The 17917-nt window shown below is 33.0% G+C and overlaps 1 protein-coding gene across 2 annotated transcripts in view; it reads left to right on the top strand.

Moving 5' to 3' along the window:
* The window catches only part of MICU3 (mitochondrial calcium uptake family member 3), a 56669-nt gene that overhangs the window by 14749 nt on the left and 24003 nt on the right, over positions 1–17917 (top strand). For both annotated transcript variants that reach the window (XM_067298019.1, XM_067298020.1), the window contains exons 3-9: positions 2643–2674; positions 3399–3477; positions 7450–7497; positions 8972–9054; positions 11740–11811; positions 13135–13173; positions 16293–16388. In XM_067298019.1, the coding sequence (XP_067154120.1) occupies positions 2643–2674; positions 3399–3477; positions 7450–7497; positions 8972–9054; positions 11740–11811; positions 13135–13173; positions 16293–16388 (449 nt within the window). The remainder of the gene's footprint in view (positions 1–2642; positions 2675–3398; positions 3478–7449; positions 7498–8971; positions 9055–11739; positions 11812–13134; positions 13174–16292; positions 16389–17917) is intronic.

Genomic DNA, 17917 nt, shown 5'->3' with positions numbered 1-17917 from the left:
AATCTGGCTGAAAAGTAGATGACCTGACCTGTGCAGTAACCTAGTGGCTTGTTTGAGTCTAGCGTTAAGCTCACAAGGATCCCACACCAGCAAAGAAGAGATCTGGAGTTAGAACAGTCAGGAACCTTTCCAAGTTCAGGGTAGTAAACCTTGTTTGTATCAAAATCCTTCTGGTTCACCTAATTAATCTGAGACCAGAGGCAAAACTAACCTGGATGTCTTTTAGTTTTAGAGACTAGTTTTAGAGACTGTGTGACTGAGATAGTTATATTAAGGGATAGTGTATATAGTGTAAACTAAATAGAGGTGGATGACTTCATTATGATGAAGGTCATATTGTCTAGGACACTTTAAAAACATGTTAGGCAGAAGGCTGATGAGTAGGAAGTAATAGATGAAGTAGATGACCTGCAGGTATTGCCACATCCAACTTCTGGTCTCTGAATATCTTAGTTTTCATCTTTGTACTGCAGCTTTGTCAAAGTACTGCTTCGTCAGTTTGGGCAAGTCTTAAGTTTCTGTCTTGCTCTATTGAGGTTAGTATGTTTAAGGAAAGTGTTTTTCTGAATAAAATAATAAATGCTAAACATCTTATTATGATTTTTGTAATCATTTTGGGTTTGTTTCAAACTGTAACTAATTGGGTCTATGTAGGCTGATGAACTATAGTAACTATCTTGTAGAAAAAAGAACAGACATCTGAATTTTTTATGGATGAAGACTAGAAAGGTCTTGAGTTTTGTCAGAAAGCAAAAATGCCCTTTGAAGAGTAATAATAGTAGCTCTTTACCTCTGCTTTACAGAAAAGCTAATAATGCTAGACCTGAATGAGATTTCTGATAGAATGAATGCGTCTATTGTGATTGATTTACTCTGGAAATCTTGTAAACCCTACAAAACTCAAGAGGGTGTTCACTTCCTTTTTTGATTAAACACTGACTAATATGGTAAAAATATATTTTCTTTTATGAAATGTAACTTTTGACTCCAGGCAGTCATTATAAAAAATATAAAATAAACACTATGGTTAGCTTTACACTCCTGTCTTTATGATACAGGATTTCATTTGGGGAAATGTATTATGCATGACTATTAAAAAATTTATGTTTTTATCATCTGAATAAATGTTTATATTTTCAGAAAGCCAATTAAAAAAAGGAAATGTATTTTGTTCCCTTAGCTCTGGTTTGGCTAGCTATAAACATTTAAGTCTAATACTTAGCTGTTAAAACTTCACATTTAAAACTTCACTTGCTTGTCTAGGAAGATAAGCCTATATATATTTATGACTGGAAAATTATCTGATTGGGAAGTTAGATATATTTATTCACCTTTTTTTTTTGGTAATAGGCATAAATATAAATCAATCTATATCACAAAGGAGGTTGTTCTGTAGTGTTTTATTTTGGTATTTTGAGACGATTTAATTCACATTAAAAATATTAAACTGAAGGGTATATGAAAATATGTTAGCTCATATGATGTTGCTTCATATAACCCCACTTTGTCATGGGAGAAGGAGGGATTCGCGAGCACTTTAAGTGCTAGTCATGACTGAGATGTAAAACTAAAATTTCAGCAAGTTTCCATGAACTAATGAAAGACCATTATATGCAGCTTTTGTATCTTGATTGCTGTTTAATGATATAGGAAGTCCATTACGAGGAAGGGATTTGTAATACCACAAGGTGTTCTGCTGTATAAAAAGGAGCTGTTATCAATCAAAAAATCACAGATTTGACCACATAATAAGCAATTTTTTTTGTAACAGTGAATTGTAAACTTTCCCCCTCGCCATCTGATATTCATGTAAAAGTTTGTTTTGCGAGGGTGGTGATGGACCTCAAGTCTTGAATTGCTGGGTGGTTTTGGACAACTGATGTCAAATCCCAGTTGTTGGTTGTTTTTTTTTTTTCCCTCTCTCCTGGGTTCTGTCATTTAAGGGTTTAGGAAGAGAATATTTACTCAGTGTTACTCTTTATCAGTTTTCAGTTTTAATCACCAGTTCATGGGCTATTCTGAACTGGAGGTCCTCTCCAGCTCTCTGTTAAAATTGTCTGTGAAAACTTGAGCTTGAGAGAGGCTGTTAAATGCTAGCATGGATCTCTGAGTCACTAGGAATGGCTGAAAGAAGTCTTAGCTTCAGATGTAGTTTCGAGGATTTTTCTGTATTTGCTTTTAAAGGTTTGAGTACTCCCTGAAGCAGGTGCCAGAATCCAGGTCTCCCCTGCAATCAGGATTGTAATGCTATTACTACTAAATAACAGTTTCAGGATATTGATACCACGGATTAACCTGAATTCTCTCTATTTCCTGTTTAGTGTTGAAATGGTGCGTTTTGGAGATAGAAAGTATTTTCTCTAACTGAAGTGGAGTTTGATTCAAAAATGTACATTTTAAATGTTTCTTTGAAGTTAGGAGTCTAGGATATATTAAACTAATCTTTTTTAATAACATAAATAAAATGAAGTGAATTACTTTGAGCCAGATTATGTTGGTTGAAGATTCATCTCGTGAAGTAAGCAGGGTAAAAAGCATTTCTTTGGCTACAAAACACTGAGTATAGAAGCAGTCTGATTTTATGACATCACATTGGCATAACTAAATTCTGTGTATTCATAACTTTTTGTCCTTTGTTGCAGATGCTAAAAAGTGGAGATCCCTTTCAAAGCAGGTGGGCAATAATTCCTGTGCTGTTTTACAACCACAGATTTTGCTACAGTTACTTTCTTTTATGATGTAAACTTGCAGTCACAGAAGAAAGATGGGACTTTTTTCATCTTTATCAAAAAGCTGAGACTTTAATTCCTTTATTTTGTCATGTCAGACTTATCTGACTCCAGAATCTCACAGATAGGTGAGCAGCTATGCCTGCTATTTTCACTTTACTGACTTTTCTCAAAATATTTTTTTTTACATTTCTACAACTGCAAGAAGACTGTATCTGTATATCCCTGCACTGTGAGTAAAGTACCTTTATGTTCCTCCGTGAAATTTGCTGTAGTTCAGATTGTGTTTTAAAAGAAAAGTTACTTGGAGCTTGTATCAAAAGCTTACTGAAATCAACAGGGGGCTTTTTCTTGGCTTCAGTGAACAAGGGCAGCAGTGAATAATTTCAGCAACAAATTTATTATATGTCTCCAATTCTGCAAACACTTAGTATCTATGCAGATTTGCTCAGATGAGCAATTCATGGACTAATCATACATGCAAAATGTATGTATGTGCTTGAGCACTTCTGAAGTGATTATGATAAACTGTAGTTAAATTAACTGGTAGATTTGCGTACAGTTCCTTGTCTTGCATCTTGGATTCATAGCATTTACTGGTAATGTGATACAGTCTTCATTAAATATTCAGATATGTGTATTTATGTTTCTAAAATCTTATTTTTGTAGGAACTGAATCAAATACTTATGGAGACACCACCAGTTTGGAAAGGATCATCCAAACTCTTCCGTAATCTTAATGAGAAAGGTGAGGGATGAGAATTTATTTTCCTGAACCAAATTATTACATGTATGATTTTTATTATGGCTAAAATAAACTTGTACTTATAGTCTGAGTCCCATCTTCAAAAAGTAAAAAGTCGTTTTCTACATTTTGAGGAATAAAAAAGTTCCCTTTTGTCTCTGCAGTGTTTAATTATGTCATCTTGCAGCTAGCCTGTATAAGTGAATTGGTATTTTAGAATAAATGTTTCAAGTTCAGTTTGCCCTAATGAAGAATCAGTTTTCTGATAAAGAAACATCTATTTCCTTTTTTAATAGGTGCAATGATGTGATTATTTGTAAAGACAGTAGTGGTCGATGATATCACTGAATAAATGCTTTCTTCACAATACTAAGAGGCAGTTTCAGAAATCCTATATATCCCTTTAAAGTCTGCAGATCCGAGTTTTGATAACTTTTAAAACTTCTAACTATCCAAAACGTTATTTGGTAGGGGAAAAGCTCCAGATCTCATCTTTTTTTTTTCCCCCTCAATAAGCCACATTCACTTAAAACAAGCAGCCCAAATAATTGCTTTAAATAAAGGTGCTTTATAGATATTTAAAATATTCATGCCAACAACAAAATTTCAGTCAAACTTGTGCATTGAATTCAGTGAATCTAATTCAAATAGAGTGGAAACTTAGAAAATGTAAGTAAAGTAATAATAAATAAAGGTAAAGTTAGTAAGCAGCTGTTCTCTCTAGAGAGAGGTGGAAAACTCTTTGCCTTGTAAATCCTTGTATGTCCTAGCTCTAGATTGCTGTCTATACAGTCAAAACAGCTGACTCTTGAAATATTATTTACTTAAAAAAATTCAGCCTCAAAATCTGTTAAATCAATACACTGTTTAAAAAAAAAAAACAAAAAAACACACATCCAGGTGTTACACTCGTTAAGGCTGTAATAAAATGTCTCCAACATGCAAAATCTCGATTCAACAATATCTTACTCCAGTTTTCTGCCAATGAAATTCTACAGAAATTGATGGAATTAAGAGGATTCAAACTGGTGCAATAAGCTGGTAATTAGTAATAAACATTAGCACTTACATAGCTTTTCAGCGTGCTTTACAAAACAAGTGAGTTCCATTATCCTATTTCACAGATACTGTACAAAGAGATGATGGATCTTTCATAAGGTCATTCAGTTAGCCAGTGACAGGAATAAGAATAGAATTAAAGTTTCCTTCTTTATAGTTTGTTTGTTTAGTATATGACACTAACCCAACTAGATTAATTTGTTTAGTCATTTTCTTTAAAACATGCACATTTTAATACGGAGCAAGTAGCAAAGACCTCAGTCAATTTATTTTGCCATAGATTCATTTAAATCAGTTGAGCTACACATATTTATGCCAGCTGACCCTGGGTCTTATTATTTACCCTCAAATTACCTCTATCTTTTCTTTCTGAGCAGTTGTCATTTCAGAGCATTTCTCCCGTAATACTCAGAGCAATCAACCAGAGCTATCTGCCTATAGCTACAATATACTAGTACAAACAAAAGGAGAGAATGCTTTCAAGGCATTTTATATTGCTTTCTTCATACATGTGACAGACTGCTTGACAATTGCACTTCCTTCCTTGTTTTTACAACAAAGGTGTCATCAAACAAACTCCAAAATACATTCTTTTTACATTTATTGACTGGCTATTAAAAAATGGTATTAAATGGTATTAAATTAAATTAATGGTATTAAATTAATGGTATTAAATTAAATTAATGGTATTAAAAAATGGTACATCTCGGTATCAAAACCTCTGAGGTATCTGATTTCTTGATATCTTCTTGTCCAAACAGATTCAAGCAGGCATTTGAAATAGAATTTTTGCAAGATGCTGTATAGAATACAAAACATACAAAGCAAAAGACTTATTTAAGTGGCTGCATTTAATCTTGAATTGCTAATCTTCAATGTGCAATGTTCAAGGTAGCATTAAAAATATTTAATATCCTTCCTAACTAGATTTATTAGCAGTAGTAAAAGCTTAGGTCTAAAGACTTCAATTCAGTCTAGGATCAGATGGGAAAGGTGAGAAAAGGTGGGGAAAATAACTTTGTGAGTGGAATGGAAGTTGGGAAGGCAAAGTTTCAGTTAGTAAATACTGTGCATTTTTAATGATTTTTTCCAGTATGTTATTTGGTTCCTATGATAATTTAGTTAACTGTCTTTCTTTGTTTTAGCTTTGTAGTCTAGTCTCTGTGATGCCTGTGGAGATCTCTGTGGTTGCTATTTTGTTCTTGTATGTTTGAGGATGGGAAATAAGATTCTCAGGAAAGCACTCCTCTTTCAGGACAGTTAGCATTTAGGGAGGACTACTGTATGATCTAAGTTTTGGGGAGATATTTGGACAGTGATATCCAAGGGAAATATGGTTGACATTTTTTTGGATGTCCTTAATAAAGTGATAATGAATGGCTACTGAGAGTGACTTTGGAGAATGTGTGAAGAAACTTATTTCAGCATTATGATTTTATTCTTAAATCTATTTTATGTCCTTTGTTTTTAGTTATGAGAGCTGCAAATTGTTGCTGTATGGGAAATATGGAAGTCATGAGTCAGGCTTTTGTGGAGTCACAGTTGCAATGGTTTGGCTTCTTAATTTTATCAGTATGCAGAAGAAAAAGTAGGAAACAGCTTCTGATGTCAAAAAAGCTAGCTTTTTTCCCCCAGTGGCTTTGCCTCACAGTTGATATTAACAGGCTAGAAGGAGTAGAAGAAGCTACACCAGCGTATTCTTTGGATACAGGATCAATGGGTGAAATGAGAATTGTGCATAAATCAACTTTTGCTGAGGTCCCCAAGCATGCATGTATTGTTAGACAATTTTTGGCACAGTGGTTCAAGCCAGGTGTTTGGTACATCGTTTTGTTATTAGAGAATGCAGATGATGGAGTACTTGGGGTGATTTTTTTCAGCCATTCCTGAAAGCATGAAATCTCCTCCACAAAGCTGAGAAGATGACAGGAAGTCCTCTTGAATATCATTTCAGTATACAATTAATTTGGAACTTTTTTTGCTATAAAGTGACACTGAAAAATGCCAAAGTTTCTTATTTTGGCAGTGTCGGAAGTACCAATATTAAATGTGTTCAGTAACTGTAAAATCCACATGGATGACATAATTTTGGAATTTTAATTTTGCATCTGTTTTAATGAAGAATATTCAGGTGACTATTACATAGTTTTTCATGTACTCTATCTAGTGTTAAGTCAGATTTTAAAAGATATTTAAACATCCAAAGGTGTAGCTGAATTTTTAGAAAAACTTTTGCACTGAACTAACTAGCATAGAATGTATTCCTTATGGATCTTGTGAGTGTAGAATAGGTAATACAAATGTCTTTAATAGGCCTTTAAAATATTTAACAAAATTTACACATTCATTTAATAAGAATTTTAATATAAATATCAGGTCATTAGTATGAAAATGTGCCTATAAAGACAACTAAAAAGCCCAAACATATGCTGTCACAAGTAGTGTGGGGCCAGATTTTCCATTGAGATACAATGTGCACTTACATTTACCAAGCACGTATTAAAGTCAAGGAATGTATTGAAACAGCAGGTATCAGGAGGGAGCACTACTGAAGTTCTGAAAGAAGAAATGTTTACATACTGTTGAAGAGTGTTCTCATTCGTTAGAGATGGGGTTTTAGGAAAGACAATCAAATACATAATTTATATTAACTTCTAAGAATCTAACCAGCTTCTGATGAGGTGACTGTAGCTATTTATTTGCCTTATTTAATGTGTTCTTCCCCTAAAATACTCAAAATAAATATTTTAGACAAATACCTCGTTGACCAGGTTGAATACAGTCACATACACACAAATACCATTATACATATCCATGTGTACAAAAATGCTCCTTCTAATACATATATCTAAAATTTGCAAGTTTAGGAAGGAAGACAAGATAAGTCTAATATGATATACCATTTTTTGTCTTCAGGTGTGATATCTTACACAGAATATTTGTTCCTCTTATGTATTTTAACAAGTAAGTATTTTGGGGCAGGGGGAGGGGGACAACTTCCTTACAATTTATAAGGTCCAAATGTATTCCTGTACGTTAATCAGAATATTCTTTTCTTCTCTCCTGCCTACCACAATATGGAAAAATTGCATCATGCATCTCTATGTCCATTTGAACCTCTCCTGTCCTACTAAAATCTTGTGTTATGTTTTAAGTGCTTTCTTATCTGAAACACCTTTTACTGAGTGTTGCAAAAGTTCAGCCATACACTTTAGCTGAACCCCAGTTAAGAGATTAAATTATTTTCTTCTTTGAAATTCCTATAAAACATCTGGTTGAGTTTATTAAAGTTCATAAAGGACTTTGAATATCTGGAGAAGAAAAACATATATATTATTACTGTTTTGTTCCATTTATTAGTGCATAATGGGAGACATCAGTGTGACAATCATGTCAGTACCTATTTTTCATTTAAAAAAAATCTTTCAAACTAAAGTAAATGTTTATTTATATAATAAAACACTAACAAAATTAAATACTTTTTCTTCTACCACCTGTGAAACCAAAGTAGAAGAACCTTAGCTAGAGTAAACTAAGCCTGGTACAGACTTTGTTTTGATACTTTAAGAGGTGCTTTTTGGGAAGGAGCAAAGTATTTTATTTGTCTTTCATTAGTAAGTAATTAAAACATTTCTGTTGGATTCATTAGGATTTTCTTCAGACATGGTTTGGATTCTGGGTCTGAATCAAGCGGAGCAGGAAGTTGACCCTGAACTCTTACAATCCCTCTCTACTGGACCAGTGGATATTCTTTCATTATTTCTTTGTTATCTGGACTAACTCTGACCATTGCAAATCATTGAGTATCACCAAAGTATTCACTTAACAGTTACCTTCAGAGTCCCCACGTTTCTGAACTGGATTAAAATTCTAACTTGATTTCAAATTTCAATGACTCTAAACATGTAAGCAAGAAAGTTCTAGGTCTCTTTCGGTATATCACTTGTTTTGACCAGAAATTCCCTTCTGTACCTTTTTTTGCAAAACTTTTTTGAAGTGTCCTGTAAAACTCCTGTGTTTCCATACAGAGATTATTTTCTACAAGGTTACATTTTTTAACATAACACAGGTTAAATAAAATGGGTTTTATAACCCATGTCTATAAATTAACACTCATTATTACCAAACCAGCCACTACTGCAGGGTGTTTCTTCCTTGGATAATTCCTGTTGTATTTCTACTGGGTATTTCCTTTAATTTATGAATTTGGAAGCATGCCTTCTGTTTTCATAACATGGATAGTATTATTAAATCAATGTTATGATTTGCATTTACTATGTGCACCAATGTACCAATTTAAACTGGTTGAGGATATGGCTTTTATAAACAGATGCCAAATAATATCAGAGTTTTATATTTGTTTTTTCTTAGCAAATGAAGGACTGAATGTGTTTTGGGTTGGTTTTTTTTGATTGTTTGTTTTGGGTTTTTTTGGCAGAGCCTCATGCAGGTTTTAGAATTGCTTTCAACATGTTTGATACTGATGGCAATGAGATGGTGGACAAAAAGGAATTCTTAGTGGTACGTATATTATCAGTCTGAATATTTTGATGTAATCTTGAAATTCATTATTTTTCCAGATTCATGCTCATGATCATGTCCATGTTCATGAGAACATATAAAATGGTAAATAGTAGCTCTTTATTACAGTGCATTTGTGTACTGTATATGATTTTTTTTTGACATTTAATTCCAGTTTTCATCTGGATCTTCTTAATTGCTACTACATTCTCAAATAAATAGAATATTAAAGTAATATTGCTGTACCTATGGTCAGCAGAGTTATTTGATTGCCATAATGATGAAGGAACTTATGAAATAATATTTTCCTTTGAGACCACTTCAACTTTGTCATTCATTCTTCTCATGATTCCAGCTGAATTGATAGTGTTACATTATGTCAGTCAACATTTTCATCTGTTTTGGACAAAATCTATAATGAAATAAAATATGTTAATATGTGCATCTGGCTTGGCCCTCATTAAATCCTGTTTTATCAAATTACTGCACCGTGTATTTATAAACACATACTTTCATGATCATGCACTGAAGCAATTTGGGAAGCTGAGGTTCAGTGATCCTTTTAAGGAGAATATTCTTGGTAGCAAAATTGACAGTGAGCTAAATAATTTTTATGTGCTTTTGAACAATGGCAGGACACCTAGAACTTGGGAACATTTTTGTTGCATCCAAGGTTTTATTTTATTACAAATCGGAATTATAGTATTTGTCAAACTAGAGCTTTCTCACTTTATTGCTTGAACAAAGCAGTTCTGTAGATTCTTTTTGTTAATTATTTAAGCATAGGGTTTTTCTACTTTTTTTTTTTTTTTCCTCGTTAGAAATTTAAACAGTTCCACTTTGCTTATGTCATAGGGGTGAGGTCAGGGAACAGAAGGATTGTGTTCCCTTGTTACAGGAGATCTTGTTTTTGCTGCTTTCAACAGTCAATCTCATTATCCTATTTCAAACAATGTTCCTATGAAAGTACTCCCAGATCCTTTCACGTTCACTTTTCTACTCATTGGTATCCTATAGCACTCTTTATGAACAAAAGATCCATTTCCAGAAGTTTAGCAAGTGCTTTAATGATGAGTGCAACAGAATCCTACTCCCTTTGCTTCTGTGGCTGGGGAAATATATCCAAGGATGCATTACTTTTTTCAGATCTTTTTTGGTTTTTCATTTACTGCCACTTCTCTCTCCTCCTTGATGGCTTGTTGCTTCACTTTTCACAAGGTATTTTCTTTCTACTTCTATCTCTTCATTTACCTTTCTTTTTTCTACAGTTTTGGGTTGCAAACTCTATAATACTCTAGGCCATCAATCTTAACTAAAAGCGCTCCTATCATGTCTCTTTCTTTGTCAGGATAGGTTACAGTAATTTGTGCCTGTAGATTGGCAAAAAAAATTAGAAAAACATACCAAGATCTGTAATTTATTCTTTCACTCAAGAACAGATACCATGACCACAGAATATCCTGCTCTGTGTTTGCCTTACAGGAAATTCCAGAACACTGTAGTCAGTTTTGGAAATTCTTAAAAATGTGGTTTCTAAATGCATTTGCTGTTTGGTCACTATTGCTATGTCACCAGTTGGGTGTTTGGTTCTGAAAATACAGTGCTCTAGATCAGACAAATTTGTCAGGAATAGTGTGTGTTCTTTTTTTGGCCTCTCTCTTAAGATTAGCAAATGATAATATTTTATAATATATCAGATGTATAATTGTATATTTATATAGTATTTTCAGATGTAGTTTTTGAAAAGCTGAATTTCCTTGGTGGAGATATAGATGGGGGTCATAGTTAATACTGCTCTGTCTGCTTTGAAGACTAAATATTAACTTGTCACAGTTTCTTCTAATTTTGGAGGATTATTAATATTACAATAAATGTGAATAAATTATTATATTATTATATATTTTAAAATTCTTAAAATACAGAAAAATACAAAGAAAAATAAGTATAAACAAACCATTCCTTAGTCTGAAGACTGTGATTTCCAAAAATACATATTTTTAAGAATCTCTCAAAATGTTTACATTTTGTATTTGAGGTTGTCTCAGAAGTAAGTCATGTTTAAAGCTCCTAATACAGAGAAATCTGTGAAAGGTGTATTTTGCAAGACTGAAAAATATTCTTAAAAGGGCTTGGAAAAAAACCTATTAAGCAGTAGTATGTTGCTGCTGAAGGGGATTGTTTCACTCCTAGCAGATGTTTCCACTCCTCCTTTGTGCCAGTAGTAGTAAGAACTGATGTGGCTGGAAATTAATAATATGAAAAAAGATCGATCCAGCTGACTACATAGCCACACAAATATTAGGACTTGTCAGGAAAGGATGTGCTGAGAAGTGGTGAAAAAAGAAGGCTGAAACTCCCCATTTTTGGTAACAATACAGATTTGGATTGGTTAAAATATAAATTGAATAGCATGTTCTGAATATTGTGCTCCGGAATAAAGTTATTAGCTTTAGTGTGAGGAAAAAATATTTCCTTTTTCCTTTTTCTATGATGGTTAAGGTAACAAAAAGAACATGAAGGCATGAATATGAACAAAAATAACATGACTGGAGCACTGATCTTTACCTGATATTTTAGTAAAGAACTACATTTTAATACTATTTGTAGTGTTTATTGCAATTAATGATTGTTATACGTGTGAAATAGCCTGAATGCCAGATAAGAACAAAATGGTTTGTTTTGTAGCTGCAAGAGATTTTCAGGAAAAAAAATGAGAAGAGAGAAAGAAAAGGAGATGAAGAAAAACGTGCAATGCTTGTAAGTATATTAGTTGCAGTTAGTAGTTGGGTTTTTTTTTATATATAACTCTTATCATTAAAAGAATATATATTTTAAGTATATATAGATAAAAAGCAGAATTTAACCTAAACTGCAGTTCTTAAAAAATATATTTAGTTGACTTATAGAGAAGAAAAATACATATTATATATTTTAATAATACATAATATAACATTTAAGTAGCATTGATACCATTCAAAATCTATAAATCTAAGAAAACTGAATAGTAGTGACCCAATATCATTGTCTGTAAGAGTGAGAGATCTTAATGGCAAGACCAAACTGTTTTCCTGATTTCATAACTTACTAAAAATGTTTGTGTAGACATACTGATTCTGATGCTTGTTATTAACACAGTGGTTTTAAAACAGCTGCTGAAATGTGATAAGCAAACTTAGATTTTATATTCAAATTGAATTTTTTTATTAAATACTATTCATGACCAATGCAAAATGTTTTGAGTTATTTATATTATGTGAATAGATTTTTGTGGAACATTGAATACTTATTTAATGCAAATTTTAAATTTATTATGTGTATGAGAAAGGTAAGTGGGAAATATAAAAGTTTGGGGTTTGTCGGGATGAGATGGTGGCAGTAGCAGGTACTTCTTTTAGTGGTGGACAAGTAAAAATCAGTGGCAAGCCTTTGTCAATCCCACAGCAGAAAAAGTATGTTCATTTGCAATGTGCATATTTATGGCAGAAATTCCTCACTGTAAGAAGCATTTTGACATATCTACAAAGCTTTCTTATGGTGCCCATTATCCTTTTGGGACCACAGATTCAAGATTTCAGATCTTTGTCCCTGAAAAAATGGGAAGTTTGAAGTTCAAGAGTTAACACTTCTTAAAACTTTCCTGAGCAAAAAATGGGATCTTTTCCTCCCACCCAGAGAGACATATCTTTCTCAAATTTTCAAAATTCTATTATTATTATATTAATATTATGTACTACTGTTCAGTCAATATTGTTGAGTCTCTTGCAAACTGTTTATTCTGAGCAAAAGAAACTTACACCCAAAAGGGGAGCTTTTGAGAAAGAAAAAGAAAGATTACAAAATCAAATATTCCTCTTTACAGTAATCTCAAGTCTGTACTTTTTTTTGAAAATTTAAAGAATGAAAATAAAGGAAACAGTTTGCTCTCCACTGCCTTTTTAAAAATCAAAACAAAATTTCTAGTAATATATAAAATGATGATATGCCTGTCTTAACCTATTCTGTTGTCTTTATTTTTTTCCCTTCTTTTGGCTTCATTCTGACATGTGATGCTTGGCTTGGCCCATTTTTGCTGTATGTCAGCGTCTTCAACTTTACGGATATCATACTTCTACTAACAGTGTATGTACTCTAAACATTTTCAATTTATGCAGTCTTCACCAGTGAGGTGAAATAATATGCTATCACAAAATTTGCTATATTTGTCTTCTTATCAAGTAAATTACTTCTGCTAACCAGTTAAAATGTGATGGATCTTTACTTCCACAAAAGGTTGCGTATGTTTGTTAAGGCATTTAGGAACAGGCAAGCTTACCAGGAGTGAAGGTTGCTCTCTGTTTAGATAAAATGAAGGAAAAAATATTTGATAGGAGAAGGGCAAATGTATATTGAGAAATTATAGACCTGGTTTTGATGAACCTATGTAAATTAAGTCATCCTACAGCAGTCATTAAGCCAGGTCCTGTCTTATCTCTGTGTGTATTACATGGAATAATAGTTAAATTAATCTTTCACCGCTTTGTCCCCAGAAAGTCAAAAAAAGAAAAGCTCTCTTCCAGTTTCCTTTTTTCAGTGCTTCACTTACAGAACAAACAAATAAGAACTTGTTGTGTTAATCTTAAAGTTACATTTTAAAGTCTGTTTCTTTGTTACTTGTATATGCGTTCATAGGAATACACAGATTTATTTCCTGTGAAGTTAGCACACAGAATTTGGGCAATATGCAGGAAGGAAATCTGTTGAATGAAAAGATGCAGAGGGATGACGTAGATGCTGCAATGTCTAGAATAGTACAAAAGTGCCATGTTGAGCCCTTCTCCTCACCATAGTCTTTAAAAAAAAAAAAATTAATTTTTTTGACAAATGTAAAGTTCTGTAAGCCATATGTGAGTATTAGTGCAGTTTTAAATGGATTAAATATTTCTGTATTTTCATTTGCACAGGTTAATTCTCTTAAGTCATGTTCTGGTGCATACTGCAGATGAGTGTTAAGACTAGTTCAGCATGTATTGCATGAGTGCTTTTTCTAGCCAAATGCCAACTGAAACATTAATTATGATGAGATGCTGCAGGGAAAATAAAATGTGCATGCTCAGAGGTACTAATTCCATTGGCTAAAGTAAATCTCCAGTAAGAAAAGAAATTCAATGAATACTTACAATACATATATTACAGAATGGCGTGAATTATATGCATAAAAAAGTGAAGTGATACATACACGTGACGCAGTAAATATCAAAGGGATAAATAAGTGTCAGGGAGAAACTGAAGCACTAAGGACCTAATTTTATACCCACTGAAGTAAACCAGTTTCACTGAATATAGCATTAGGACTGAATGTAGTTATGTATAACAATGCTGTGACCATTGTATAGGACATATTACTCCGCAACAAGAGAAAGATAAAACCGGAATGTTTCAAAAATGGAAAAAAAAGTGTATGTCAAACATGGGTATGATTACTGGTAGTTTATCAGATTTCTTTGATAATTTGCAGAGAGAGCCGAGTTGTATTGTATAGAGGACAAAACTACATAATAGAACTGCTAGAAGCAGTAGTAAAGTTGAAAGAGAATTCAGATTATTTGGCATATTTCCTTCCAGGAAATCTATTGTCATGTTCAGCAACCAGGCACACTTCATATTAAATATCTTAATGGATTTTTATCTTGTCTTTTTTATAAAATTACATATTGACCTAGTGCTGAAATATTGTTACTTCTGTGATATTAAGAGCATTATTTATATAAGATATAAATTAAATAATCATTCCTATATAAATGTGTTTATATGTAAAATACATCTGAGGCAAATAATCACAAGACAGTCCCATAAGCATTGAGTCCCATTACATTTGTAAGAGCCCTTAAATAATATCTTCAATTGTGTAACTGTATTACTTCTGGGTGTATTTATTTAGCAAGAGGAGGATAGTAAAATCGTATTCACTGAGGAAATACTGTGCTAAAGAGCATTAAGGAAAAACAAAAATATTAATTTTTTTTAATTTATGTGGAAATTTATATTTATATGCACATATATATGGTATATTTGTATCATATTTCAACTGTTTAAAGAATGTCATACGTTTGTATTTCCACAGTTCACATTATGTGGAACACATAGGAAAAATAAATCTTCATTCTGTGCAATATTCTTCACAATAACTGTGTGGTTTTACACATTATACAGCAGTCCCATCAGATTCTGCAACTGCTTGATGGGATACATTTTATGGCAGTAAATTTTTAAGAGAACAATGTGTGCTGACTCAGGAAAAAATAAGGAATTTTTTTCATTTGTAGCCAGAAAATTAAACTCATTCTGTGTCTTTGTCTTGTGTGCCCAGATGGACGTGAGTAGGGAGCCCTGAAAATAGGAGACCTACTTTAAATTAACTTGTGGAGAGAAAGGGAAAAATGCATTCAGTCTTAATAACCCTAACCAAGTTCAGAAAGCCTTCAGCTGTGTTCCAGATCATCTCCCCTAGATTCTTTGGGCAAAAAAATGAAATGTATTATGTAGCTCTTCCGAGACTAGCTGCAAGATAAAGGAAGCCTTATTATAAAAAAGGAGGATTTTTCAGGTTTCCAAAAATGACACAGAACATTTAAGAGTGAAAAGGTAAGCATATTTTTTTAGAGAGATTAAATACTTATTTTCTGTTAAGTTTGATCATCAGACAAGCATAATGTTTTGTTGATAAGTACATTACAGTTAGAAAGTGGGCTTATTAGGGTTGATTTGTTTTTTCCTTATTGTTGCAAGAATGTCATCCTGATTATCTGCTAGAGTTAAATTTTATATTACTAGTTAGGTGGTGGCAATAATACTTTGATAACGGAGAAAACAAATTTCCTACCATAAGAATATGAATTAATATTTTTCTCAGCGAATAAAATTTCTGAAAAAACAATAGCAAGATACTGAGTTTATATGGATGTTGTCAAATGTACTTTTAAAATACATTCCGTAAATTATTTTCTTTGGGAAAGCGGAGTCTGGTGATGCTTCTGGCACAGCCACTTTATAAGTAATAAGCAAATAGCTGGAATAGACCAGTATTGGTTTGAAAGTATCTTTGGTTTACAAAGTAACTCTGTGTAGAGATTTCTCAGAGTAGAAACAAAAGAATCAAGCCATGCTTTTGAAGATCAGTTAGAAAAAAATTTAAAATCTGTAAACTGTTACTTTACTGTTCTTTGGTTTTCAAACAATTGTGCTTCTTGAAATTTCTGCAGGTGCTTAAAACAGAAGGAGAGGACCTTGTCCCCAGAAGCTATTGGGATACTTTGAGACGTAGCACAAGCCAAGCACTCTTTTCGGACCTTGCAGAGGTATAAGACAACCTCTGTCTCTGGTCCATAAACAAATTGCTATTTTATTTATTTCTGTTTTATTTGTTGTTTTATTTTATGCATTTTGTTTCTTTTCCTCATTTTACATAGTTTTTTTTAAAGTCTGAAAGTTCTCAGATGAAATGGATTTGTTTCCCTGCAGTGCTATTGTTAAAAGTTGTCATTTCCAAGTAAAAGCAAAGTTACCTTTTGAAAGAGCAGGAGAATCAAGTCCTCTTAAGTCCTTATTGTAAGAATAATTTTCTAAAATTAGTAGTGATAATATTTCAGTTACAGTAATAATTTAGGAAACCTTTTGACATCCAGTGATGTGATGACTTTAATAGAGTTGCAGCCTTTTAAACTTTTAATCTTTAGGCCCTTCTGTGGGCTTTTAAAATGTGCTTTTAATGTACATTATCTAAGATCATCCTCACAAAAGCAGTATCATGCGAAGATTAGTTTAAATTTGTTGGATCAAATCAGGAATGTTTTAAGGTAAATAAAACAATTGGTTACGTTAGTCAGTCTTTTTGAATATTACATAATCATTATGGGGGACTAGCAAAATCACGGTGCCATCAAATTAATTTACTCTGTTCTTTAAATTCTAATAAGATACTTGTTTCATGATCTGCTTTCAGATAATTGAATAACAGATACTTATTTGTACTGATCATCTACGAGAGTCAGAAAACTAGATCATTTAGGCATTTCTGTGCCCCATACAGTGAGGTTGATTGCTTTGCTGGTTGTGGCACTAAAGGACACAGAGCAACTCTCTACTGACTGTCTGGTCTTGAGTCACATGCTTCATAAGCAGGATCATAATGAGAAAGGAACATAGAACTGGAAGGGACCTCCTGGGTAAAAAAATCTTTTTGCTTGCTTCATAAGCAATGTATGCTCCATATTAAAAGTAATTAGTGTTTTGTCCCTGCTGTTCCTTTTTGGAAGCTATTCTATAACCTGAGGACTTTGGACTTTTTCTAATTTCCAACTTAAATTTATTCATAGTCCCTTTATACCAGTCTGTCCCTTAAGCTTAAATAGCCTCTTTTCTCTTCTTGGGTGTTAATCTCCTTGCTCATGGTTATATTAATAAACACAATCATAGCCCTCAGTTTTCATTTTCCTAGGCTAAGCAAACCAAGGTCTTTGAATATTCTCATAAGTTGGAATCTCCATTTCCCAGGTATCGGATGGCCTGTCTCTGTACCTCTCAGCTTGAATTCATCTGCCTGTGACCAAAACTATATTTAGTGTTACAGAATTGAATTTTAGGCTGATATTTCATATATCAGCTATAATTCATATCAATAATATATTCATAGTGACCCTGCAATAGACCAGTACACCTAGTCTTTCTTTTCCTTGTTTTTAAATTGGTGAGCTCCTGAACTGTTAATCTAGTTATTAATCCTTAAGGACTGGATTTATCCCACCTAATTTTAGACAGGAGCACTGATGTTCTAGGCTCCACCTAGTCAGCTAAGGGACATATAGAAGGGAGAGAGGGCCTCTCTTTT

The sequence above is a fragment of the Apteryx mantelli genome, chromosome 5, assembly GCF_036417845.1.
Source record: "Apteryx mantelli isolate bAptMan1 chromosome 5, bAptMan1.hap1, whole genome shotgun sequence".
Lineage (NCBI taxonomy): Eukaryota > Metazoa > Chordata > Aves > Apterygiformes > Apterygidae > Apteryx > Apteryx mantelli.
Note: the sequence above shows the minus strand (reverse complement) of the source record. Positions and strands in the feature narration are given on the sequence as shown.